This window comes from Saccopteryx bilineata, chromosome 6 (genome assembly GCF_036850765.1).
Source record: "Saccopteryx bilineata isolate mSacBil1 chromosome 6, mSacBil1_pri_phased_curated, whole genome shotgun sequence".
Taxonomy (NCBI): domain Eukaryota; kingdom Metazoa; phylum Chordata; class Mammalia; order Chiroptera; family Emballonuridae; genus Saccopteryx; species Saccopteryx bilineata.
Window position 1 is genome coordinate 155,826,627 of NC_089495.1, and position 23,344 is coordinate 155,849,970.

General features: G+C 43.0%; 1 protein-coding gene across 4 annotated transcripts in view; it reads left to right on the top strand.

Annotated features, from left to right (window-relative positions):
- The window catches only part of CEP112 (centrosomal protein 112), a 471,596-nt gene that overhangs the window by 371,320 nt on the left and 76,932 nt on the right, over nt 1-23,344 (top strand). For 3 of the 4 annotated variants that reach the window (XM_066235884.1, XM_066235887.1, XM_066235885.1), the window contains exon 23: nt 1,755-1,904. The exons of the other annotated variant lie outside the window; for it this stretch is intronic. In XM_066235884.1, the coding sequence (XP_066091981.1) occupies nt 1,755-1,904 (150 nt within the window). The remainder of the gene's footprint in view (nt 1-1,754; nt 1,905-23,344) is intronic. 4 annotated transcript variants of the gene reach the window in all.

The window sequence follows — 23,344 nt, forward strand, 5'->3', positions numbered from 1 at the left end:
CTTGAGACACTGCAGTTGTCATTAAAAGAGTAAGTTATTTTTGCTGTTTGGCCCCATGTTCTTATAAAATACCAATCCTAAATTTCATGTTGGGCTAAGAGAATCTGACTCGTCCTTATCTCTGGCTCCTTTGGCTCTGGGACTGTGAGTGAGCTGATTATTCTGTGCCTCAGTTTTTGGCATTACTATAAAATTTTAACCTTCCTTGTTTCATAGAAGTGCTATGGAAATTGATGGAGTTGATGCCAGAATGGAAACATTTAATCAAAATTAAAACACACACACACACATACACGTGCGTGCGCAAAAACATTTTAATTCTCAGTAAATAAATTAATTCTGTCACTCATAGCAGAAGTTCAAGTTTACATTTTCAAATATGACCATACTCCTATTATGTATTTTTTCATTTATTTCACAGTTGTCTTAGTATTTGATTATTTATAAATGCCAAATGTTAAACTTTGTTACAGTAAGTTAGCTCCCTTTAAAAAGCATAAATGCCTCATATTTTATTGTAAATGTGCTATTATTTCTATCAGTAGTAACAACTAATATTGCTATCAGACTTGGCTTCTGGGAGACTCCAGACATTTTTTTTTATTGCCTTATAATGCTGTGATCTTGGTTTGTCATTGAATAGTAGCTGGAAAAACGGAGTCTCCAGGAAGAGAACTAACTTATCTAATGTTTCTCATCAACCAGCCCTCCCAGAGAACCAACAGAATTCTAAATCAGGACTATGGTTCTTTCTTTTATTAAAAGAAACCACCATTTCCTGCTTTTAAAAAGTCATCACTATTGAATTTGAAAGGAAGTGGATACATCCAAACCAAAGGAAGCGAGTGCTCTCCATCAGCCCATTTACCGAAGGTCTCTTGTCAGACAATGACTTTGAGACCTGGGAGGGAACCCAGTCATAGAGAGAACCACATCTCAAGTGTAGATAGTGCACCAGGAGTGTCTGAAATGACACAATTTGGACCAGAATGAACTTTCATGGATATACATATTAGCACTGAGGAAGAAAGCAGCCTATGCGGAACTATGTCATCATGAACGTCTCTTCAATACCAAAACGGTATTCACAGTAGGCTAGTTTGAGAAACCAGTTAATACAGCAGTTGATCTGACTGAGTGGTTCGAATCCTGCCTGTCCCTTTGGTTGGATGTCATCTTCAACAATGTAAAATATATGACCTCTTTTTGTGCCACTGTTTCTCCATTAATAAATAAATGATGGATGATAATCATGCTTGCCTTCATAGGAACTTCAAGTGCTTAGCACGGCACACACACATCAATGAATACCCAAAAATTGACGTGAGGAACTAGGTAACTAGGAAGAATGAACTCTGTTCACTATTTTCTTTGGCTGTTACACTTCAAAGTATTAGGAAAGGCAGGATAGCTTTTTTCATTCTAATAAGTCTTATTTCTCAGTAAAATAAAATCTGACGCATTTCATATTTTTGCAATCACAGATGTTCTTTCTGTTGATGAGTAAATATTGTGGAATGTTATCGTGGAAATGTCTTCCAAATATATTTGGTTCAGCAGTTGTTCACCATTCACAGTTTTATTACAATTTTTTATTGGGTGGAATTTCATGTGTTATAGTGTGTGATATGTTAATTGGAAATAGTTTTCAAAATAGTTTTGCCAAACCCATTCCTTTGTTAAGCATAAATGCATATGAAATAGATGCCTCTCGCTGAAGAATGTGGAATGATAGCATGCTGTTTTCATTTTAGACCATAGCGGAGCTCCAGACAGCCATTTCCTCTCTGAAAGAAGAGAGCAGCCGCCAGCAGCTCGCTGCCGAAAGGCGGCTGCAGGATGTTAGACAGAAGTTTGAAGATGAGAAGAAGCAGCTGATTAGAGATAATGACCGAGCAATCAAGGTAATCAGAAGACTTCAGTAACCAGTGGCACCAGCTGCTTCAGTGTAATTAAAAGGAGGGCTGAAGTCCCAGCAGTGGGCAGATGAATGCAGGTATCTGGCTTGTTCACACAGCCTGCAGTAATTCCATTCACTGGCCTCAACCTTTGATGTAGCCAGTGACTCAGGCCCACTTCCCTCTAAGAAATCACATGCCAGCATAAAAAGTCATTTTTGGCAAGCCCAGTCCATTCACATTGAACAAATATTTGAGAAAATACCCGGTCCTCTGTCTTAAGAACCTCTTTGGAACTGTCTCTTGAAATTAGAATGACTCTTTTAGCCCGGGACTGCTGGCTAAAAAATTCCGAAGTCAGCTTCCAATTACATTCTAGTCTTTGCCCACATCCTTTCGTTCTGTATTCGCATAATGAGAAATAACCTGTTGGAGGTTTGGGATGCCAACTATTTGATGTGCTTTGACATTGTACAGGGTACACATGTTGCTGCTGAGAACCTAGGTTGTTCCAAATGGCTTCAGAAAATGACAGCAACAAAAAATTCCCTGGACCCTGATGGCAGTTAGATCTCAAAGTGGTTTTGTCTTGGCTTTATGGCAGAGAATGTCACTGTAAGCATCTACCTCACGTGGTATTTAATCTGTGAGGATAAGCATCTGGAAACCTTTATAAATAAGATTTAAAAGAGAACAAAAGTGTGTTAAAGAATTTCCAGCAAAAGATTATTTTTCAGTAATTTCACTTTGTTATAGCAATGCTTACAGCATGTAGAGTCATCATGCAAAGCAAAGAAAAAGAAAAGCCACATTTAGGTTTATCATGGCCCTTTTCTGCCGAACCCCCATCTTGCTTTCTATAGCCTGTTGTAGGCAATTTAAGTAAATTATGGAAACGCTAGTGTTAATGCAAGCTGCTGTCATTGATACATGTGTCCCCTTTAAATCTGGGCAACACTGCGTAGAATAAAAAACCTTAAAATAAGGACAAAACCTTGGAGGCCATTGCATCCAGCCTCCTCACTATAGTGGAGGAAAGGATTATTTCTTTATTAATGAGATTTTCCCTATAGATTTCCATCTGTGAGCTTTTTCTTTCCTTCTATATGTGATATGAGGGGAAAAAATATATTTCCTTTTCATATTCTGGTAATTTAAAGAAATATTTGGAGCTCTTTTCATTTTTAAATGCACGGAAAGTATTCATTGATCTGTATAACTATTGTGCTTCGCGTGAACTGAGTTGAATACTTTGTTTAAATTCTCGTAGTTATATAAAACTTTCATTTTAAGTGAATTTCTTTCCCAGTGATGTCCAAATACCAAGTGGTAGGTGATTTCCAAATTTTAAATAAGTAACTGAATCCCAATATAAACAAAAAGGGAAAACTTCAACTTACTTCATAATAACATAGCTTTTAGTATGATTTCTTAAAGCTTTTAAAAATCTTGAAAGAAATGTAATTAATATAATAGCCTATTTTTAATTATTTGTTTTTGTAGTTTTAATCCATTACCTGTTGAAAGAGGAAAACATTCTTTTTTTTTTAAATAAATTTTTATTAATGTTAATGGGATGACATTAATAAATCAGGGTACATATATTCAAAGAAAACATGTCTAGGTTATCTTGTCATTAAATTATGTTGCATACCCCTTGCCCAGAGTCAGATTGTCCTCCGTCACCCTCTATCTAGTTTTCTCTGTGCCCCTCCCCCTCCCCCTAACTCTCTCCCTCCCTCCCTCCTGCATCCTCCCTCCCCCCACCCCTGGTAACCACCACACTCTTGTCCATGTCTCTTAGTCTTGTTTTTATGTTCCACCAATGTATGGAATCATGTAGTTCTTGTTTTTTTCTGATTTACTTATTTCACTCCGTATAATGTTATCAAGATCCCACCATTTTGCTGTAAATGATCTGATGTCATCATTTCTTATGGCTGAGTAGTATTCCATAGTGTATATGTGCCACATCTTCTTTATCCAGTCTTCTATTGAGGGGCTTTTTGGTTGTTTCCATGTCTTGGCCACTGTGAACGGTGCTGCAATGAAGAGGAAAACATTCTAATCCTAATTTTAAAATTATCAGAAAGACTAAATTTAAAAGAGATATGTTCAACCTCCAAAACATAGTTACCCAAAAATAACTGAAAATATACTATAGATAAGATATTGTTTAGTATTGCTTAACTCACTTAGATTATGTATAAAGTGAATGATGTTTTTGTTTTTTAGTAACCTACCCAAGATAATTCATTTGCACTGTGGTGTGTTTTTTTAGGCTATATTATATAAATATAATAGGAATAATAGCTGATATTTACTCAATATGTACTATGTACCAGGCTCTCTGCCAAATATTTTCATTCATCTCATGTTCCATTATCTCATTTAAGCCTTACAATAATTTTTACAGAAAGGGTAGTTCTCTCGTCTCTATCTTACAAATCAAAAGATTGAGGTTCTAAGGTTTCAGCCCAAGGTCATACTGCTAACAACTGGCAGAGCCAAGTTCAGTCAGTCTTTCTGGCTTGAAAGCCTCAGCCATTAACTATATCATGCCATACCTCAGTCTCCACATTCTGTCTCTAAAAGTGAGTTAGTGACAGTGTGCATAAATGAACCTGGATAGCCTCACCCTGCTTTTATGTTGGCCTGAATGATAATAGAACATTTGTGGCCCTGGCCAGTTGGCTTAGTGGTAGAGCATCAGCCTGGCGTGTGAAAGTCCCAGGTTCGATTCCTGGTCAGGGCACACAGGAGAAGCACCCATCTGCTTCTCCACCCTTCCCCTTCTCCTTCTTCTCTCTCTCTCTCTTCCCCTCCCGCAGCCAAGGCTCCATTGGAGCAAAGTTGGCCCAGGCGCTGAGGATGGCTCTATGGCCTCCACCTCAGGCGCTAGAATGGCTCCAGCTGCAGTGGAACAACGCCCCAGATGGGCCGAGCATCGCCCCCTGGTGGGCATGCTGGGTGGATCGCAGTCAGGCGCATGCGGAAGTCTGTCTGACTGCCTCCACACTTCTAACTTTGGAAAAATACAAAAAAAAAAAAAAGCATATTTGCAACAGTTATTTGAGATGGACACTCTAATTGTATTTGAGTGTCTTGCACATACAGATGCATAGATAGGCACAGACACTCAGAGACAGTCACCATGAAGCTTTGTATTTGGTTTTCTGAATATATATTATATATTATATATATTCTGCACTTATATTAAAATAAGCTCATGTGTGCCTAGTATTTTGTAACATTACATATTACTACTTGTAATTATTAGTATTAAATAGTTCTGTATAAAATAGTGTGCATGGGCCCTGGCCAGTTGGCTTGACAGTAGAGCATTGGCCTGGCATGTGGAAGTCCTGGGTTCGATCCCTGGTCAGGACACACAGGAGAGGTGACCATCTTGTCCACCTCTCTCCCTTCTCTCTCTCTCTCTTTCTCTCCCTCTCTCTCTCTCTCTTTCTCTCTCTCTCTCTGTTTCCCCCTCCCACAGCCATGATTCAAATAGTTTGATTTGGCCCTGGACGTAGAGGTCCTCCATGGCCTCGTCTCAGGCACTGAAATAGCTCCGTTCAGAGCAATGGAGCAGCAACCCCAGATGGACAGAGCATCACCCCATAGGGGGCTTGCTGGGTGGATCCTGGCTGGGGCGCATGCAGGAGTCTGTTGTTCTGACTCCCTGCCTCCTTGCCTCGCACTTAATAAAAATAAATAGATAGGCCCTGGCCGGTTGGCTCAGTGGTAGAGTGTCGGCCTGGCATGCAGGAGTCCTGGGTTTGATTCCCGGCCAGGGCACACAGAGGGGCACCCATCTGCTTCTCCACCCCTTCCCCTCTCCTTCCTCTCTGTTTCTCTCTTCCCCTCCTGCAGCCAGGGCTCCATTGGAGCAAAGTTGGCCCGGGGCCCTGGGCGCTGGGGGTGGCTCTATGGCCTCTGCCTCAGGCACTGGAATGGCTCTGGTTGCAACAGTAGTGCCCCAGATGGGCTGGGTGGATCCCGGTTGGGCGCATATGGGAGTCTGACTGCCTCCCCGTCTCCAACTTCAGAAAAATACAAAAAAAAAAAAAAAAAAAAGATAGATAGATAGATAGATAGATAGATAGATAGAACAGTGTGCATGCTAACTGTGAAAGGTGCTTCACGCCACTTTCTGAGTGGATGCAAAGCTGAGTAACTGTCGAGACTAGAAGTGGAGAATGAATCTGCTACTCTCCAGAGCTCAAGTTATATGTCCATGGATAAAGTCATTCTTTTTTTTTTTTAATTTTTCCCATTGATTTGAGAGAAAGAGGAAGGGAGAGAGAAAGAAAAAAGGGAAGAGAAAGAAAGAGAAGCATCTGCTCATCATTTCACTTTGTTCTATTTAGTTGTGCACTCATTGATTATTTCTTGTATGTGCTATCCATTGAGTAACCCGGCCAGGGCCTAAAGTAATTCTTTAGAGCAGTGATTTATAACTGGTGTGCTGCAAGAATTCTAAAACATGCAATACCTGACTGTTTCGAGTCACTGTCCTCTTTTCTCTAAGATTCTCAAATTAAAAAATGACAACAGCCAACACAGTAGCCTTTCAGAGTGAATGAATCAAAATTGTACTGATATTTTTTTCAAGGTCAGCAAAATCATAGCATTTTGCTCTTTGATTCCTTTATAACATTTAACAAGAAACTGATGTTGGTCAGCTATTACCACAATAATGCTCCATAAGAAACAATTCCCCAAACTTAGTGACTTATAAGCCCAAGCATTAATGTTTCTTACAACGTGCCTGCAGATCCCAGGGGTGGCTTGGACGCAGACTGGATGTGAGGTGGGTTTGGCTCCAGGCTGTGGGTCAGCTTCAGCCTCTGCACCTGCCCGCAGTCTCCGTGGATGCGCAGCAGTCTGAGCTCCCCTTAGGGCGAAGCCGGCGTAGGAGAGGGTGAGCAGAGGCCAAGCTTTGCAGCCTCAGTCCCATTCCCACTCAGGCCAGTGGGCAGGGAAGGGGCATGCCCCCTCTGGTGAGACACTGGGAATACTCAGGACAGGAAAGTAATCACTGGGTTTCATCAGCCACAGGAAGTCTCTGAAACTCCCCGCGCCCCGCGGCAGCCCCTGCCCACCTCACCGGCATCTTGAAACCCTCTTTCCCATCCCCGTGGGCTCTTCCTCCTCCAGCACTGAATATTGGTATTCCTCCTGGTCTCTTCTGCTTCCTCTGTGTGCACTGCACTACCCTTAGACGCTGTCATTCCCTCGTGGAAGTGTTCAGTAAATGAATTTTGAGTCTTCCCCTCCACCCAGACGCTTGTTCTGAGCTCTCAGTCATAGTTCTGAGGACTGTTGCCCATTTTCACTTGGATAGTCCAGAGGCTCCTTAGTCCTGACATGTCGTCAACGGAATGTGTGTTCCTCCCACTCCTCCCTTACCCCCAACCTCTCACTCTTTTTGTATTGGTTATCTGAGTTAAGTACCTCCATCATCAACCCATCACTCAGGTCATGATTCTGGAAGTTCCCTTGAATGATTCTTTCCCTCCATCACCTCTCTTAACTCAGTTCTTAGAAATAATGCCTAAATATCTCCAAACTCATACCCCAGTTCCCAGTCACTAGTTCCTGCCTTCTTAGACCTTCATCATCTTGGCCTTTGCCTGTTGCTACGCCTCCTATGAAGAATCACTGTCAGTTGCTCTGTTGATGAAGTGACCCTTCTAAAATAAATATGAGCATATGATTTGCTACTTAAAATTCATCACTGGCTTCTCATGGGCCAGAGGGTAGGCTATGCTTGTCAGCATAGCGTACGGAACAGTTTATGATCTGAACCAGCGGCAGTCAAGGTGTTGTCCTCAGACTTCTGTGGGTCTCTGACACCTTTTCAGGTGTCAAAATTATTTTCATGATGACACCAAGTTGTCACTTGCCTTTTTCACTGTTTTCTCCTTTGCACTGACGGTAAAAAGCAACGGTGGGTAAAACTGCAGGTGTCCTAGCACATGACAAGGCATCGATAGGAAATCCGACTAGCTGTTGCTTTCCTTACCACCATGCCGTCGTGCTTTCAGGAAAGGGAAGTGATAAGTGTATTTGATTAAATCTCAGCCTTGAGAACATATCTTTTCCACTTTAGTGGGAAGTACTCACAAAGCCCCTTGCTGCATCCTGACGTGGGATGGCGTCACACTGAAGCGGGGTGCTGCGTGTGTTTGTGGGCTGAACTCGAGTCCCTTGGAAAGATTGGTTGACAGGGACACTATTCTGATTCAGATTTGGGGATCTGGCATAAGTCTTCCTGGAAATGAAGGCATTGAGCCTGATATTTCAAGGATAACAACTGATTCTATTGTTGCTAATGATAAAACTTGAGTGTTCAAGCAGAAATTAGAAATTTGGAAAACTTGTGCCATCATTGTAAGCTTGACAGCTTCCCAAAACTTGAAGGCATTTCTGATGAGATCAGTGGTATTACTAAGGGTGTGAATGGGAAGAAATGGGTAAGACTATAATGAAGTGTATCAGTATTGGGAAGGTTTATATTATACACTGAACCAGTGTTTTCCAAATGACCTGATGTTACAAAAATCACGCATGGGCAGAAGATTCATTCAAAGTACAGAAGAGGCCCTGGCCGGTTGGCTCAGCGGTAGAGCGTCGGCCTAGCGTGCGGGGGACCCGGGTTTGATTCCCGGCCAGGGCACATAGGAGAAGCGCCCATTTGCTTCTCCACCCCCACCCCCTCCTTCCTCTCTGTCTCTCTCTTCCCCTCCTGCAGCCAAGGCTCCATTGGAGCAAAGATGGCCCGGGCGCTGGGTATGGCTCCTTGGCCTCTGCCCCAGACGCTGGAGTGGCTCTGGTCACAGCAGAGCGACACCCCGGAGGGGCAGAGCATCGCCCCCTGGTGGGCAGAGCGTTGTCCCTGGTGGGCGTGCCGGGTGGATCCCGGTCGGGCGTATGTGGGAGTCTGTCTGACTGTCTCTCCCCGTTTCTAGCTTCAAAAAAAAAAAAAAAAAAAAAAAAAAAAGTACAGAAGAGATCATAACAGTATGCAGACTTCACTGATAGAGTTTTTGATTCCACATTGCAACTAACTTTTAAAAAACTACCACTTGTCAAGGTTTGATATAGTCACAAGGAATATTCACAATTATCTGAGAAGGCTACTGAAATACTCCTTCCTTTTCCAATTACTTATCTGTGTGAACCTAGATTATCTCCTATACTTCAGCCAAAGCAACATCTTGTAAGAGACTAAATGCAGAGCAGACCTTAGAATTCAGTTGCCTTTTATTAAGCCACGCATTAAAATGATTGGCAAAAATATAAAACATTCTTCTCACTAATTGATGTGCTTTGGAAAATAGTTATTTTTATTGAAAAATATATCTCTGTTCACACATAATGGGGTTTTTACTATTATTTTAAAGTAAATTCATAAATAATATATCCTAATATTTCTTAGTTTTAATGTCATAAATATCAATAGGTGTAAGTACGTAAATAAAATCTCTTTGGAGTTCTTAATTTCTAAGAGTGTAAAGGGGTCCAGGGACTAAAAACTCTGAGAACCACTTGTCTAGACACCGCTCTTCTCTTCCCTCATCAGTCCTCAGTGCTCAGCCAGCTCCATAATCCCGGGAACTCTGCGGAGAGCCCTTTCCCTTTAAGATTTAAACGTCCCCTTCCCTATGTCCGAGTGAGAGGCTTATGCTGGCCTTGATCATTCCCCTAGTAGAGTTTCACTGCACTGTAATGCTGGTCCACGGCCCCTTATCCTGAGGCTGCATGTGTTTGTAGATCAGAACCCACAGGTTCTAAAGGGGATGGAGGGACACAGTGCTCGTGCTTTGTCCCCAGTGAGTTCTGGGACAACACTGAGTGCCCAAACACACAAATGCAGTGAAACGCGTGAATGTTCCCGATAAATGGGACAAATAGAGACTGCAAACACCGTTATGACACCAGTCAGGTTTTGTTTTCTCACAAGTTAATTGCAACCTTTCAAAAATTACTCGTAGTCCTCAGAGGAGTTTCAGATCGCAGGACTGCGGACAGAGGTCGTGACTGGGGGTCAGTGAGTTCTCCTTCTCACCAGCTGGACTGAGAGCTTCCTGAGATCCAGACTGACTGTAGCATTCGGCTCAGTGGAAGTGCTAGGAATATGCTGAACAAAGGAGTGATGCCCCCTCATAAGTCAAGGCGTTGAAAATTAATAATGTCACTTGATTATCGGGATGTAGTTTTTTGTGCTGGTGAAACAGATATGCAAAAATAACTCAGAGCTTGGGGTCACAGTGAGATATGGGGCCTGGTTAGGCAGCATCTAACAGAATACCCTCTACCTTGTATATGTTATTCGAGAGCATACCTCCTGTGCTCCTCGGGGGAAGGTCCCCAGAAGTTTGTACACCAAAGCCATGCTGTCTGAATGTCGTTAGCACTGCCCTCTGGACGCGCAGAGCTGGCGGAGACGCCGCTGGGAGCAGCTCTATAGGAGCTGCAGCACCCTGGCTCCAAGTACCGCCAGGGCTAAGCCCCTTCTTTGAAGCGACTGTATTGAAAGTTCCTCACTGTGAAGCCAGATGTCCAGGCAGAGATTTCATATCAAGGAGAAATGTTGTCAAATTTTTGCTCGCAGGCATAGAAAAGAGGTTTTAAAGCATTGAAGCTTCTCTCCCTTGGCCACTGACTGGAGTTCACAAGGAAAGGTCGGCTGCCGGTAGGACATCTAGAAATCTGGTCTGTGTTACCAGAAGGGCTTGCGGGGGGACAAAGAATATTTCATAAGATTGGGCAATTCTCGCTGTGCTAAAAGCTGACAGGAATCCATTTTGCAAAGAATAAAATTACAAACCTCATTGTGGGGTTTTAGTAGCATTGAGAAAACAGAAAGAAATCGCAGTCCTGGCATCAACTGGCTTTGTGTGGGACCCGTTCATTTTTTAATTCTTGTCTCCCCTGCATGCACATCCAAAGGGCGCAGAGGGAAGTGGCATTTTCTTTGTGCCCTTCTGAATTAGAATTAATAATGCTAAGAATAGAAATGTATTTTCCATCCCACCCAGGAAGGCTTGCCCGCTCCCTCCGAGAGGAAGACTGAGCCATTCAGTCATTGTAGCTTCAAGCGTAAGTGCCACTTTCCTGAAAGAATGCTCTGGAAGATAAGTGTGGGTGCAGTGCGGCAGTGAATTGTGACCCTGCTTCCTCGAGCAGGGAGAAGCAAAAACAATAAGTGAGCAGAGAAGAAATGAACCAATTATTTTACCTTTCCTCCAGTTCTACTCTCTGGAAAATTCTTATTTTATTTAAAAACTAGTTGAAGTTTAATTGTTCAGTGGACAAAATCCTTCAGGCACTGTGAAAAATATTTTTAGCCTCTGGAACATTGCCTTGTATATACCAAGGACTTATTAGGGTTTGATGAGTGAATGCATGAATGACCGAGGAGTGATTGAAAGGTCCCAGGTGGAAACATTCTCTTTCACCAATGGCTGGGTGAAGTTTACTCTTTAGAAGTCACTAAGGGACTTTACGTGGTTCATATTATTATTGCATGATTCAAAATATGCGTTGCTTTGGTTAATCAAATATTGGAATACATAGGCATCATTTAGATTTTTAGTATTTAAAAAAATTATTAAATTATTATTTGGAAATATTTGAATGTTTAATGATTCTGAACTCTATAAGAAACCATTTCAAAGTCAGTATGATGAACAGAATGAACACTGAAATATATAATTGTAAGCCTCAACAACCAAAATTACTGAATGATTAATATGTATATACATATGTGTATTTACACATAATTATATATTTGCATATATGTGTATTCAGAAACACTGAGTTATATAGAATCCTAGTTATTAAAAGACTTGATAATGATTTAATGTACTTATTAACTATTTTGTGATTTTTTGATTCGGTTGGCAGTTTTCCCACTCTCTCTGGGTTTCTGCACAGTCTCTGGGGACTCTTGACAGCCTCTCTCTTTCACCATTTGTCAATGCTGGAGTTTATGACTCTTCCATTGAACTCTCATGCTATTGTCTGTTGCTTTTCAGGATTTATCCCTAAAGAATTCAGTCTTTTGCTCTGGTCTTCCTATACTCCATCTCCTAGTTTCCGCACTGTGACTGCAACACCCAGCAGGAGTGCGGGCCCAGCCTGGGCTGTCTTGAATGCACACCTGTCACGTGGTCAGGAGCCCTGGCCGCTGGGGTGCGCGCCTGGAAGTGGGTACACACTGCTGCAAGGATCTTCTGAGAGCCATTCATCAAACATTTGTCAGTTTACCACTGCTATAGCAGTTCCCTTTCCCCCACTTCCTGGATGAAACTGACTTTCAGCTCCTGTGCCCATGGTCGTGGTGACACTCACCCTTCTCCACGTAAAGGTACTCCAATGTCCCTCTTGCTAGTCTTTCTAGGTACCGACCAATCACTTGCTCTGCTTTTTCTGATGTGTCTAGGATTCAGCTCTTCCAAATATTCCCTTCAAGTCCCTTCTCCAATACCAATATAATACAGAAAGTTTGTGAAGTAATCTAGTACCTTTTCTTTCAACTCAGTGCTGTTTTCCCACTTCTAATTACTATATTCTCTTACTCCACGCAGCATTTGACTGTTTTGACCAACAATTTTCCTTCTGGCATGGGGTTAAGTAAACTTTTTCTGATAAAGGGCCGGATAGTTAATATTTTAGACCTTGCAGGCCATGCAGTCTCTGTGGCAATTACTCAGTTCTTGAAAACAGCCTTCGATTATCTGTCAACAAGTGGGCGTGGCTGTGGTTCAATAAAACCTTATTTACAAAACAGGCTAGGTTCCAAATTAGGCCTGTTGGCCATAGTTTGCCAGCCTCTTTAGAAGCTCACACACCTCCTGGTTCATATGATACTCGTCTCCTCTGCTGGTGTCTACCTCCTCGTGGGTGTTCCTCCAGGCTGCGTCCTGGGCTTGGCTTCTCCTTTTCCCTTCCACAGTGAGCTCATCTCCTCTGTGACTTCAGCTGTCACTTTATAGAGAGGACTCCCAGAAGCCTTAGCCTGATCTCCGTTTGGTTCTTATATCTCACACTGCCTATAAATCACCTTCTTTGGGAGGATTCAGTCCTATTTCAGACTCAAGAACTACAACGTTGAACTGTCTTCTTCCTTTCCAAATTGGCTCTTCTTTGTGGCCTTTCGGGGTTACCCCCAGTCTTTCTGTTTCCTGTTAGAAACTTTGGGCTCATCTTTGTCCTTTCTTTCCTTCATCCCAGTTTATCTCAAATCCACCAGTGTCCAGGAATGTATTTCTTATTCCTCTGATCTGACCCTATTCAGAGCCCTGCTCAACTTGCAGTTGATTGAAAACAGCCTCCTCTCAGCGGATGGCCCTGCCAAAAGTCTCTCAGCTCCAGTCCAGTGTGAAGTACTCTCTCTGCCAGGGAAATCTTAAATCACTGGCTTGCCTGCCTCAAAGAGTGCCTGGAAATCAATAGGAAAAGACTAACAAGCCAGTGGACAAAGAGAGCAAAGAATATGAACACGGAATTCACAAGCAAAAAGTCATACCCAGCAAACGTAAAAAGTGTGCTTCTTCTCATTCATAATTAAAGCAATATAGATCAAACTCCCAAGTTTTGAAGGGCCTGGCTACCACGTGGTGGGCATAAATTTTTCATTTGAAAAACTGCCCAATGATGCACCATTGCTGAATGTATGCATGGGGGCAGCGTCTTTGGAGGGCACTGTGGGGGTCTCTACTGCCATATTACATGCATATAACCTTTGACCCAGCAGTTCCAATAACAGGAACTGATATGCTGGCAAGGATATACAACATCTTTCTGAGCAAAAAGATAGGGAAGAAACTGAATTATGGTACATTCACACAATGAAGTGTGATAGGGGTGTTTTCAAAGAATAACATAGATCTCTGTGTGAAAATGAAACAGATTGCCAGTACGCAGTAAGTGAAATGGAGGTAGTGTGACATGCATTTAGATCGCCTGCGTGGGTCTCACACGGGGTGACTGGTTATTTGGGGAGGAAATAGGACTTTTGATATTTTTCATCGTATGTCTTGTGATGATATTTTAATTTCTTACAGTGTCACACACTAATTGAATTTTGAGGGTTGCTCATAACGTCAAGGTCAAGCTCTTCCGCCTGGCCTTTTACAGCCCATTGGGACTTCCCAGAGTTCTTCAGTGGACACGGTCCATTAGGTCCATTAGGTCAGGCATTCTTTCTGGTCTTGCCACTACCTGCATCCCTGCTCCCAGTAGTCTGTCCTCCTGCAGTGTCGCTCCTTCACTCAGGCTGTGCTCCTCCGTCCCACTGTGACCTCCTGCTCACCCCTCAGACCATCACTTCCCAGCAAGGCCAGTGCAGGTTCTGCCTACCTCCTCCATGAGGAGTTCTGATGGCCCCAGTCCCTGGGGACCTTAGTGGTTCTCTTCAAGTTTTATGTCTCATACTTCTGCTTTCTGCATGGCACCCCACGGTACTGGGCCCCCAAAACTAAAGACGTGGTTGATGATGAAACTCTGTAGTTGTAAAATTCTAAATTTTATGTCTGTGGATGGTTTTTTCTTAAGGAAGCTTTAAGCACATCAGCACCAACCTTGCACTTAAACGAAGTAGGGATTCATATACACACACACACGCACACACACACACACACACACACACACACACACACCTGCAGTTAAATGTGGAAGCCTTTGGGTTAGCAAATTCCTCTTTTAAGATGCAGGCATCCTTGGTGTGTTAACATATTCCACTACTTGGAGTTACTCACACTCTAATGAACTTTTCTTCCCAACAATTAGGTGAGCTCATCGCACTACAAGGACCAGGAAGTGGTATCTGGAGGGGGAAAGGGAAAGGAGGTCTAGAGGGTCGTTTAGGAGCCTGGGCAATGGAGCTCCGAGGTCTGCAGGGCGGGGCAGGGGACAGGCAGCCGGGAGGGCAGCTGGAGAGGCCGAGGGGAAGGCAAGGGGAGGGGTAGCGCTGGGCTGAGACGGGAGGCAGAGCCCCAGAGCAAGACGGCCTGTTGGTAGACTTGGTTTCAGATCATCTTGGTTGCTACAGAAGTTTAACACCTGACTTCATAACTATTTCTGACTGTATCTTATATAATGATGCATAGGTTGAGATTGTATCTCTAAAAGAAGACATGGAATGTATGTATGCATGTGTGTTTGTGTGTGTGTATGCTTTTCCAATAAAAGATAGCATGCATGTATATCTGTACATACATACATGTTTGTTTTTCAATAGTTATTGTACATTGTGAGTGAGAGAGAAAGGGGAGCTATGAATAAACAGTTGTATTATCATAACCGATTCTGCATAAATGTGCCTTATAAAGCATGGAAAAGTTTTAAGATGGGCCTGGCTTGTTGCACTTTCCTTTATGTAGTCTTATTTTTAGGGGAGTTGTTACATGAGGAAATACATAATGAGAGAATTCATCTACACAGCTTTACACAGGCTCTAAGGAACTAAATCAAAATCAATAAATTAATAAAAAGGAACCTGGTTCTGTACATGTACTGTGCTTCCCAGATGTATGTAACTGGGAGGAAACAGTGCAGTGCTGCCTGTCAGGCCATCAGGAGAGACCAGAACGTTGCTTCCAGAGCTGTCAGGAGGAGGCTGTTGCCATCAGAGCAGCAGTAGTAGCAGCTGAAACGGAAGATTTGGAGCAAATGAGATCTGGGGTGGTTGGTGGGTTACAGGAATGCTTTAATGTTGGAAGCACAGAGGAAAAAGTGGAATTAAAAACAAAGAAACAGCCCCCATTTCTTTCAAGAGAGATAGAACCATTTGCTTTTATGTCTCTGTCACTTGCTCCAGGATTCTTCATAAAGCCCTCTAACCACCTAAATAAATATTCATATGGCTGCTCAACATCTCATTAATAAAACAAGATTTGGTGGTAAAATATTTCAGAGTAACATATGATTTGCATCTCGCCCTTGTTTAACTTTAAATCTCAAGCAATTAATAAATTAGACTCGAGAGCTTTTTAAGAGGTAACATCTTACACGCATCACAAATTGCATTATTTTTATGTGTAAATAATGATGAAAGGAGAGATTGTTCCTTTGATGTCTATAAACTACACTGTAAAATATGCAGAAAACATTCTTGAGTTCACTTGGAGCCAAAACAAATAGACTAGTTCATGAAACAAAGCAGCAGCATTCTTAGAAATAAGCATTATTTTTTTGCTTTTCTTCCCGACTGCTCTTTTTGTCTTATATTCTTGCCATTCCTGGTGGCAGATTCATTCCAAATTCAAAAGTGGTGCTAGCCTGCATCTTCTCATCCAGAGAACTGGGTTCCTCTCGGGTTCTTCCCTGTCAGCTCGTCTTCCGGTACCGCCCAGACCCGACTGGTCTGCCAGCTTTTGTGCCGTGAATCATTTTTGTCAGTAGTCTTTCTTTCATTGTGGCTTAAAAACTAATTATTTCATATTTTAGCAAATATTAGTATGCCTCAGAGAGATATATTTACTTCTCTATCTTCCAAGCTGGCTATCTAGTTTCATTTTATTTTTTAAATCATTATCTGCATGCCCTTATGTACAACGTCTCCAGGTTTGGCCTGGTTTTTTCTTGGGTATGTAGTACGCGGTGCCTCCTTGTAAGCTCCTGTCCACCGTGAATGGATACAGAGACAGTCTGGGCTTCTGTTAGAACACGCTCATTGGTTTGTTTGTTTATTTGTTTGTTTGTTTTTAAGATTTTATTTATTGATTTTTGGTGGGGTAGTGGGAAGTATCAGCTCATAGTTGCTTCTCATCAGTGGCTTGACAGGGCAAGCCCAGGGTTTCCACCTGGTGACCTCGGTGCTCCAGGCTGACACTGTCCGCTGCGCCACCACAGTTCAGGGGAAAAACAGGCTCACTGTTCACAGCACAAGGTGGTTTGCGTTCTCCACCTGCTGCGCGTTTATTTGTCTTTAAACACGCTGTATGGTATTAGAGTAAATACGAGGTAGAAAAGTTCGTTTGAAGAGGACAGAGATGGATACTTATCTGAAGTCCCTTCCGGCCCACACAGTGCATATGCTTCCATGTGGTCAACTTTGCTGTGACCCCTGTTTCAACCTTGCTAGCAAGTCTGCCATTTTACTTGACCGCATTCCTTTTCATAAAACTGATACTGAGCTCTGCTCACTCTAAATAACATCTAATCTAGGAGTTCCTGGGTCACGTTTCCTGGGTTTTTATTCTGATTTCTCTCCTTGAAGGCAATTTTCCACTCAAGCTCACCATCTCTGTGTTCTCAGGCATCATGTTCTCACCCATCCAACCATCCACCCTTTATTTTTTTTATTTTTTCTCTATTTTTCTGAAGCTGGAAATGGGGAGAGACAGTCAGACAGACTCCCGCATACACCCGACCAGGATCCACCCGGCACGCCCACCAGGGGGCAACGCTCTGCCCACCAGGGGGCGATGCTCTTCCCCTCCGGGGCATCGCTCTGTCACAACCAGAGCCACTCTAGCACCTGGGGCAGAGGCTGAGGAACCATCCCCAGTACCCAGTCCATCTTTGTTCCAGTGGAGCCTCGGCTGCAGGAGGGGAAGAGAGAGACAGAGAGGAAGGAGAGGGAGAGGGGTGGAGAAGCAGATGGGCGCTTCTCCTGTGTGCCCTGGCCGGGAATCGAACCCGGGACTTCTGCACACCAGGCCTCAGGGCCCCACCCTTTATTTTTAACAAAGGTTAATGAGCAGAGTGTTAAATATAGTGGATTCACGTGACCTGTTTCATTTTCTACCATCTGAAGTCATAGTCCCATGTTATTCCATTGATTAATAGAATCTTAAATCTGAAAAGAATCTCAGAGAATTAGGTCCACTGATCTCTCATTCTCCCCAGCCTTGTCTCCCATTTCACAGATAAAATCCCCAACCCCCTGGAGTTCAAATGCACGGTCCTTTTTGTGTAGCTATTGGCAGCATCAAGCCTCGAACCCAAGACTTCCAAGTCACGTCTTCCCCTCACATTCCTTCATGTATTCAAACACACATGAAAATGGAAATACTAGTTTTACTTTAGACTGTGTGTGAGCTACCACAGTCTTTCCTGGCTCCTTGTGACTCAAACAGAATTTCCCTTGGCTTCTAGAGAGGGGCTCAGCGGAGCCATTTTTCATTTGGACTTTTAAGAAGTGTTTCCTTCAGTAGTTGACTTTGTTGCTTACTCTGATTTGATGATGATGATGATGATGATGATGATGATGATGATGATGGTGATGATCACTTCTTATCCTTGGAAACAAAATATTGAAGGCCAATTTAGCAAAGAGGTCATGATTTGAAAAGCAACTTTCTAAACACTTGACCTAATTTAGAGAGCATTTCAAAGGAAGGAAGTGGTATAGATAGATGAGGACCCAGCCCCAAGATGGGGAAGTTCAGCAGAAGCACTTGTGCCAAGATTGATTTGTGAGAAGACGGAGGACTTTGTTTTCCAAGAGGAAACCAATTATTCTGAGAATATATTTGGTTCAGATGACTTTATTTCTATGAAAAAATAGGGGTCAAAACAGCAGCATTGTTTATCTTTGAAAGGGCACTACCACTGCGGACTAGAAATGGCAGCTCTGTTATTTTGAGTAATTTCTCAACCATTGCCAAACTATGAAGTGTTATATGAAATGCAGGTTTTTTAAAAATGTTGCCACTGTTTCATTGTTCTAAGGCAGTGTTTTTCAACCAGTGTGCTGCAGCACACTAGTGTGCCGTGAGACATGGTCAGGTGTGCCGTGGGGAAATTAAACATGGGTCCCCAAACTATGGTCCGCGAGCCGGATTTGGCCTGCAGAGGCTATTTATCCAGCCCGCCACCAGCCGCCTCCATCTGAACATAAACATTCCCCTCACAATCCCTCCAGTTATCAGCGACAGGAAGAGTGGAGGCACAGGGAACACTCACTAACCAATCACCTTCTAGGATTCATCTCGACCACTAGCGATGAACCAATAGTAGGCAGCCTCTCATCCACACCCAGGAAGGTCCCCGCTCAGGCTGCCGCACACTTGTCATTGTGTGGCCGCGGCTGCTACTCCTCCCCATAGTCCCGATTTCTAATCCTGGTCAGGACTGGATGTAAATGTTGCCACCACTAAATGAAGCCTCAGCCTCAGCTGGTTATGTCTATCCTGATGGTGTATATAGATATTTGACCTTTTTCTTTTTAAAAGAGGCCCCTGCAGAGGGTGATATACAATGCATCACAATACATCACAATGTTATCTATATTGTATATGGCCTCCTGAAGGGTCATCTTATTAAAGAGCTCAAATCTGTATATACACCATCAAAACAGACAGAACCAAGGCCCCTGCACCCAGCTGACCATGGGATTTGAACCCACAACCTCAGGGAGAACTCTAGTATTTATCAGAATCCTTACCTAGAAAGCAAACTTCTCAATCTGACAGTAGAGATGCTCTGAGGACTTATGATGTTACACAAGTACCCAACATTTTCTAAAATTGATTTTGTCCAGTCTCTATATAGAGAGAGTATTTGCCAAATTGATTTGAACTCACAACCTTGATGAAAGCTCCAGTATCTATTAGCGGGACTGTATATATGAGGGGATACATGGGACTGTATATATGAGGGGTTACATGGGACTGTATATATGAGGTTACATGGGACTGTATATGAGAGGATGTTACGTGGGACTATATTTATAAGGGGATGTTACGTGGGACTGTATATATGAGGGATGTTACATGGGACTGTATATATGAGGGGGTTATCCTTTTTTATTTAACTTTTTTTAATAAATGTAATTTATTTAAACTTTAAATAAATTCTAACAGTTAGAGTGTCATTTTGGTAGGTTGCGTGCCCCAGGATTTTGTAAATGTAAAAAATGTGCTGCGGCTCAAAAAAGGTTGAAAATCACTGTTCTAAGGCTCATGATATCCCTTTACTTTATCTTCCATGTGTGGCATTAAAGAAGTAGAGTGCTTCATAAGCTGGATTCTGGAACTAGACTACCTGGGTTCAAGTCCTGGCTCCCTCATTTAGAAACCACAGACCTTAAACAAGTTACTTAACCTCTCTGTGCTTCAGTTTCTTCATTTCAAAACATGGAAGTAATAACAAAACTTCCGGGAATTGCTATAAGATTTAATGAGTTAATGCTTGAAAAGCATTTAGAATAGTGTCTTCTACTTAACTTCTTCATATACGTAACTGTTAAAATACCTTATCTGATAAGGGTTTGAGATATATTCAAGCATGACCCACATTAAATAAACCTCTCTCAGCCTCTTCTAGCTACTGTCTCTTCTCCATTCCTACTTGTTTTTATTTACAGTCTGACTTCTGGCCCTGTCAGGACTCCATGGAAACTGCTCTTGGGGTGGACAGGGGCATCCTGGGTACCAGATCCGCTGGACACTCCATCTTGACCTGCTTGGCTGCCCTGTATCACTGAGTCAGGGGAGGGCAGCCCCTCCTAGCCACAGTCTCGGCCTCTTCTGTCTGTCTTGCCCTTGAGCCCTGTTGTTCCCCCAGGGGACTGTTCTAGCTTCCTGTTCCCGTAGGGTTTGGTGACCTCCTGTAGGTAATCTCACCCACCTATATTTTGAGAGCTGGCAACTCTATCTCTAGCCCAGACCTCCCAGGTCTTACTGCATCCCAGATCTTTCTGGAAGTTTCCCAGATATCTACACAGATCTTGACATGCCCTCCAGAAACCTGCAACACACCATGTACAAAACTGAAGTTATTTGAACTGTCTTATACCTGCTTCTGCTCCTGAGTTCCCAGTCAGTGGCAGTGTTCGCCATTTGACCGGACCAGAACCCTAGGCCTTGGCCTGCCTTCCTGCTCTCTGTCACCTCCACGGAGTGCCAGTCACCTGGTCCTCGCCCTCACTTTGAGTCACCCTTGTCTGTGCACCCCCCCTCCCCGCCCCCCCCCACGCCCTTTCCCTGGTGTAGGGACATAGCGGCTCTGTCAGATTCTGATCAAGCTCCTGGCCCCGGGGTTGCCCCTCCCACCCCTCTGACCGCACCCAGAGTGATGGGTCACTTCACTGGGTCCCCAGGGACCTGAGGAGGCAGCCCTGAAGCTCTGCCACGGCTTCCAGGTCTCCAGCTGCACAGCCGCTCTCGCCTTTTCTCAACTCATCCCCTAAGTCCACACGTAACTCACCTTTACTCTCACCTGTGACAAGCTTGCTGTCATCCCCAGCTTTTGCCTCTTCCCCTGTCTAGCTCCTGCTGATCCTCCTGGTCTCTTCGTAGATGTGTCCGCCCCTAGGAAGACTGCTCAGCCTATCCAGCCTCCCAAGACTGGTTACACCCCATCCTAAGCTCCACTGCTGTCCTCTGACCCTCTGCTGACACGGGGGCACATGACCTGGTGGTTGCTGGTACTCCTCTGCCCCTCCTGCTGGCCCTGGGCTCTGTGAGAATGGGCCACTCACCGCGAGCCCAGGGCCAGTACCCTGCTGGAGCTGTCATGGTCATTCAGGTGTTCACAGCAAATTAACCCAAGCCTAGTGACCACTTTCATGTGGGCTGTATAAAGCAATAAAAGTAGAGTTCCTTTTAGGAAGCACTTTTTAAAATGATATGGCAACACATATGCAGAGAAAACAAGCAATTTAACTTCTTCAGCATCCACAAGTCCTTCTCCCTGCAGATGTACCTTCCACTCCCCTCTCCCCTTTCTCTCCACATTTTTATGCGGCCAGTTACCATAGCCTTTCTCTGAACTGTTCCTATGGAGGCACTTGACAGAATTTCTGGGGCTAAGAAAGCAATGATACTGACGGGCTTCACCCCGAGATAACATTCCCTGGCCAGGCCTCTTTCAGCTGCTGGTCTCTGAACTACCTAGGAGTTCCGAAAAGCTAGAAATCTGTACTTTCTTCTGTGAGGTTTATCCAAGTGTATTTCATCCTGTTGATTATTCATGACACAGAAATCCCTTTCATTTTATCAATAAATATAAATATGTCCAAAAAAACAGTTTAAATCCTCCACCTACCCCCCAAAATCAATAGAACTTATTACAAGTACATATTTAACTACAAGTGAAATATTCAATAGATATCAGATTAAGGGGCCTGTGAAGAGGCTGTGTTCCTAGTGAACGCAGTTGAAGGAGGAGACACTTCGCAAAAACGGAATCATTGATTATATTCTTGGGAAAAATAGCAAATATCTAATTGAAATTAAAATAGTAAATGCAACCTCCAGAAAAGATATAGCAAAGTATCACCTTTATACCCAGCACATTTGTATAGTTTAAGATGTGAATCAAATTTTATATGAATCAAGAAAAGTTATCAGAAAAAAGAAATACAGGCAAAAGAAAAAAATTTTTGGCACCTTTGAGTTTTTAGAGCGAGCTTGTTCGAAATGCCTCTGAGGTCTGCCAACCTAGATGACTATCCATGGATAAGAGAGCAGATGGTTTTTATGCTTTTGTGTCTGCTTTTAAGACATCAGGGGCCAGGAACATTTTTACCTTCAGCGACTCATGCCTGCACTTGGACACAAATGAACTAGCTGCTGGTTTTCTGGAAATAATGTATAAGAAAATGAAAATTTGAAAGCCAGATTTGAGAAAATAAAATTCAAAGAAGTGCTTTCTGCTTATTATAGAGTATAGGGTACCTATAATGTGGACCTGCTATGCTGGAGACACTGAATGAGGATATGTTCTTTCAAACACCTGCCTTTCGGCTACGCCTTGCAGCCAAGAGGAGGAGCCAGTATTTAAAACAGGGAGGAAAAACTGCTAATCAAAAGAAAAAACAATTCAGTACAGTGCTCAAAATATGGCATTTCTGAAAATCATCAAATAAGTTTCAAAACCTTATTTTTGTTCCATTTCTAATATCTTTTTGGAGTTCTTCTCTCTCTCCTGGGACCAACCTGTTTTTATATCTGTGAGATCATTATAGTTTCAAGAGTGTGAGAACGAACTTACTGCCCATCCAGCCACTTGCCTGAGGCTCATGACATCTTCTCAGAGGCTGTTTCAGGGCCAAGGCAGCTTCCAGATTCACAGTAAAGATTTTTAAGTGTGTTGAAGTAAGAAGTCCTAAAATATACGTATTTATTTTGCAGAGGAAATTATATTTCCCAATGAGAGCTGATCATAAAGGTTAGTAGCATTTTCTGGGAATTAAATAAAATGGAACATGACAATATAAATTTCATTGCAGCCAGGAATGTCTTCCGGCTTGAATTACTTGCATCATTATTTAGAGACTCCTGGCTTCTGTAGGTAAGAGCTATAGTTGTTTTCCTTAAGGGTTATAGCAGTAGTAAATAATGACTAGAATCTAGACCTGTGATCCGAGCAGGACTCCCACTCTTCCATTTCCTGTAACTCTCATGCCCCATCATGTTTCCAGCCCTCAGACTCAGATTCTCCCTGAAATATTCCTTTAGGACATCATGTCCCCTAATTGG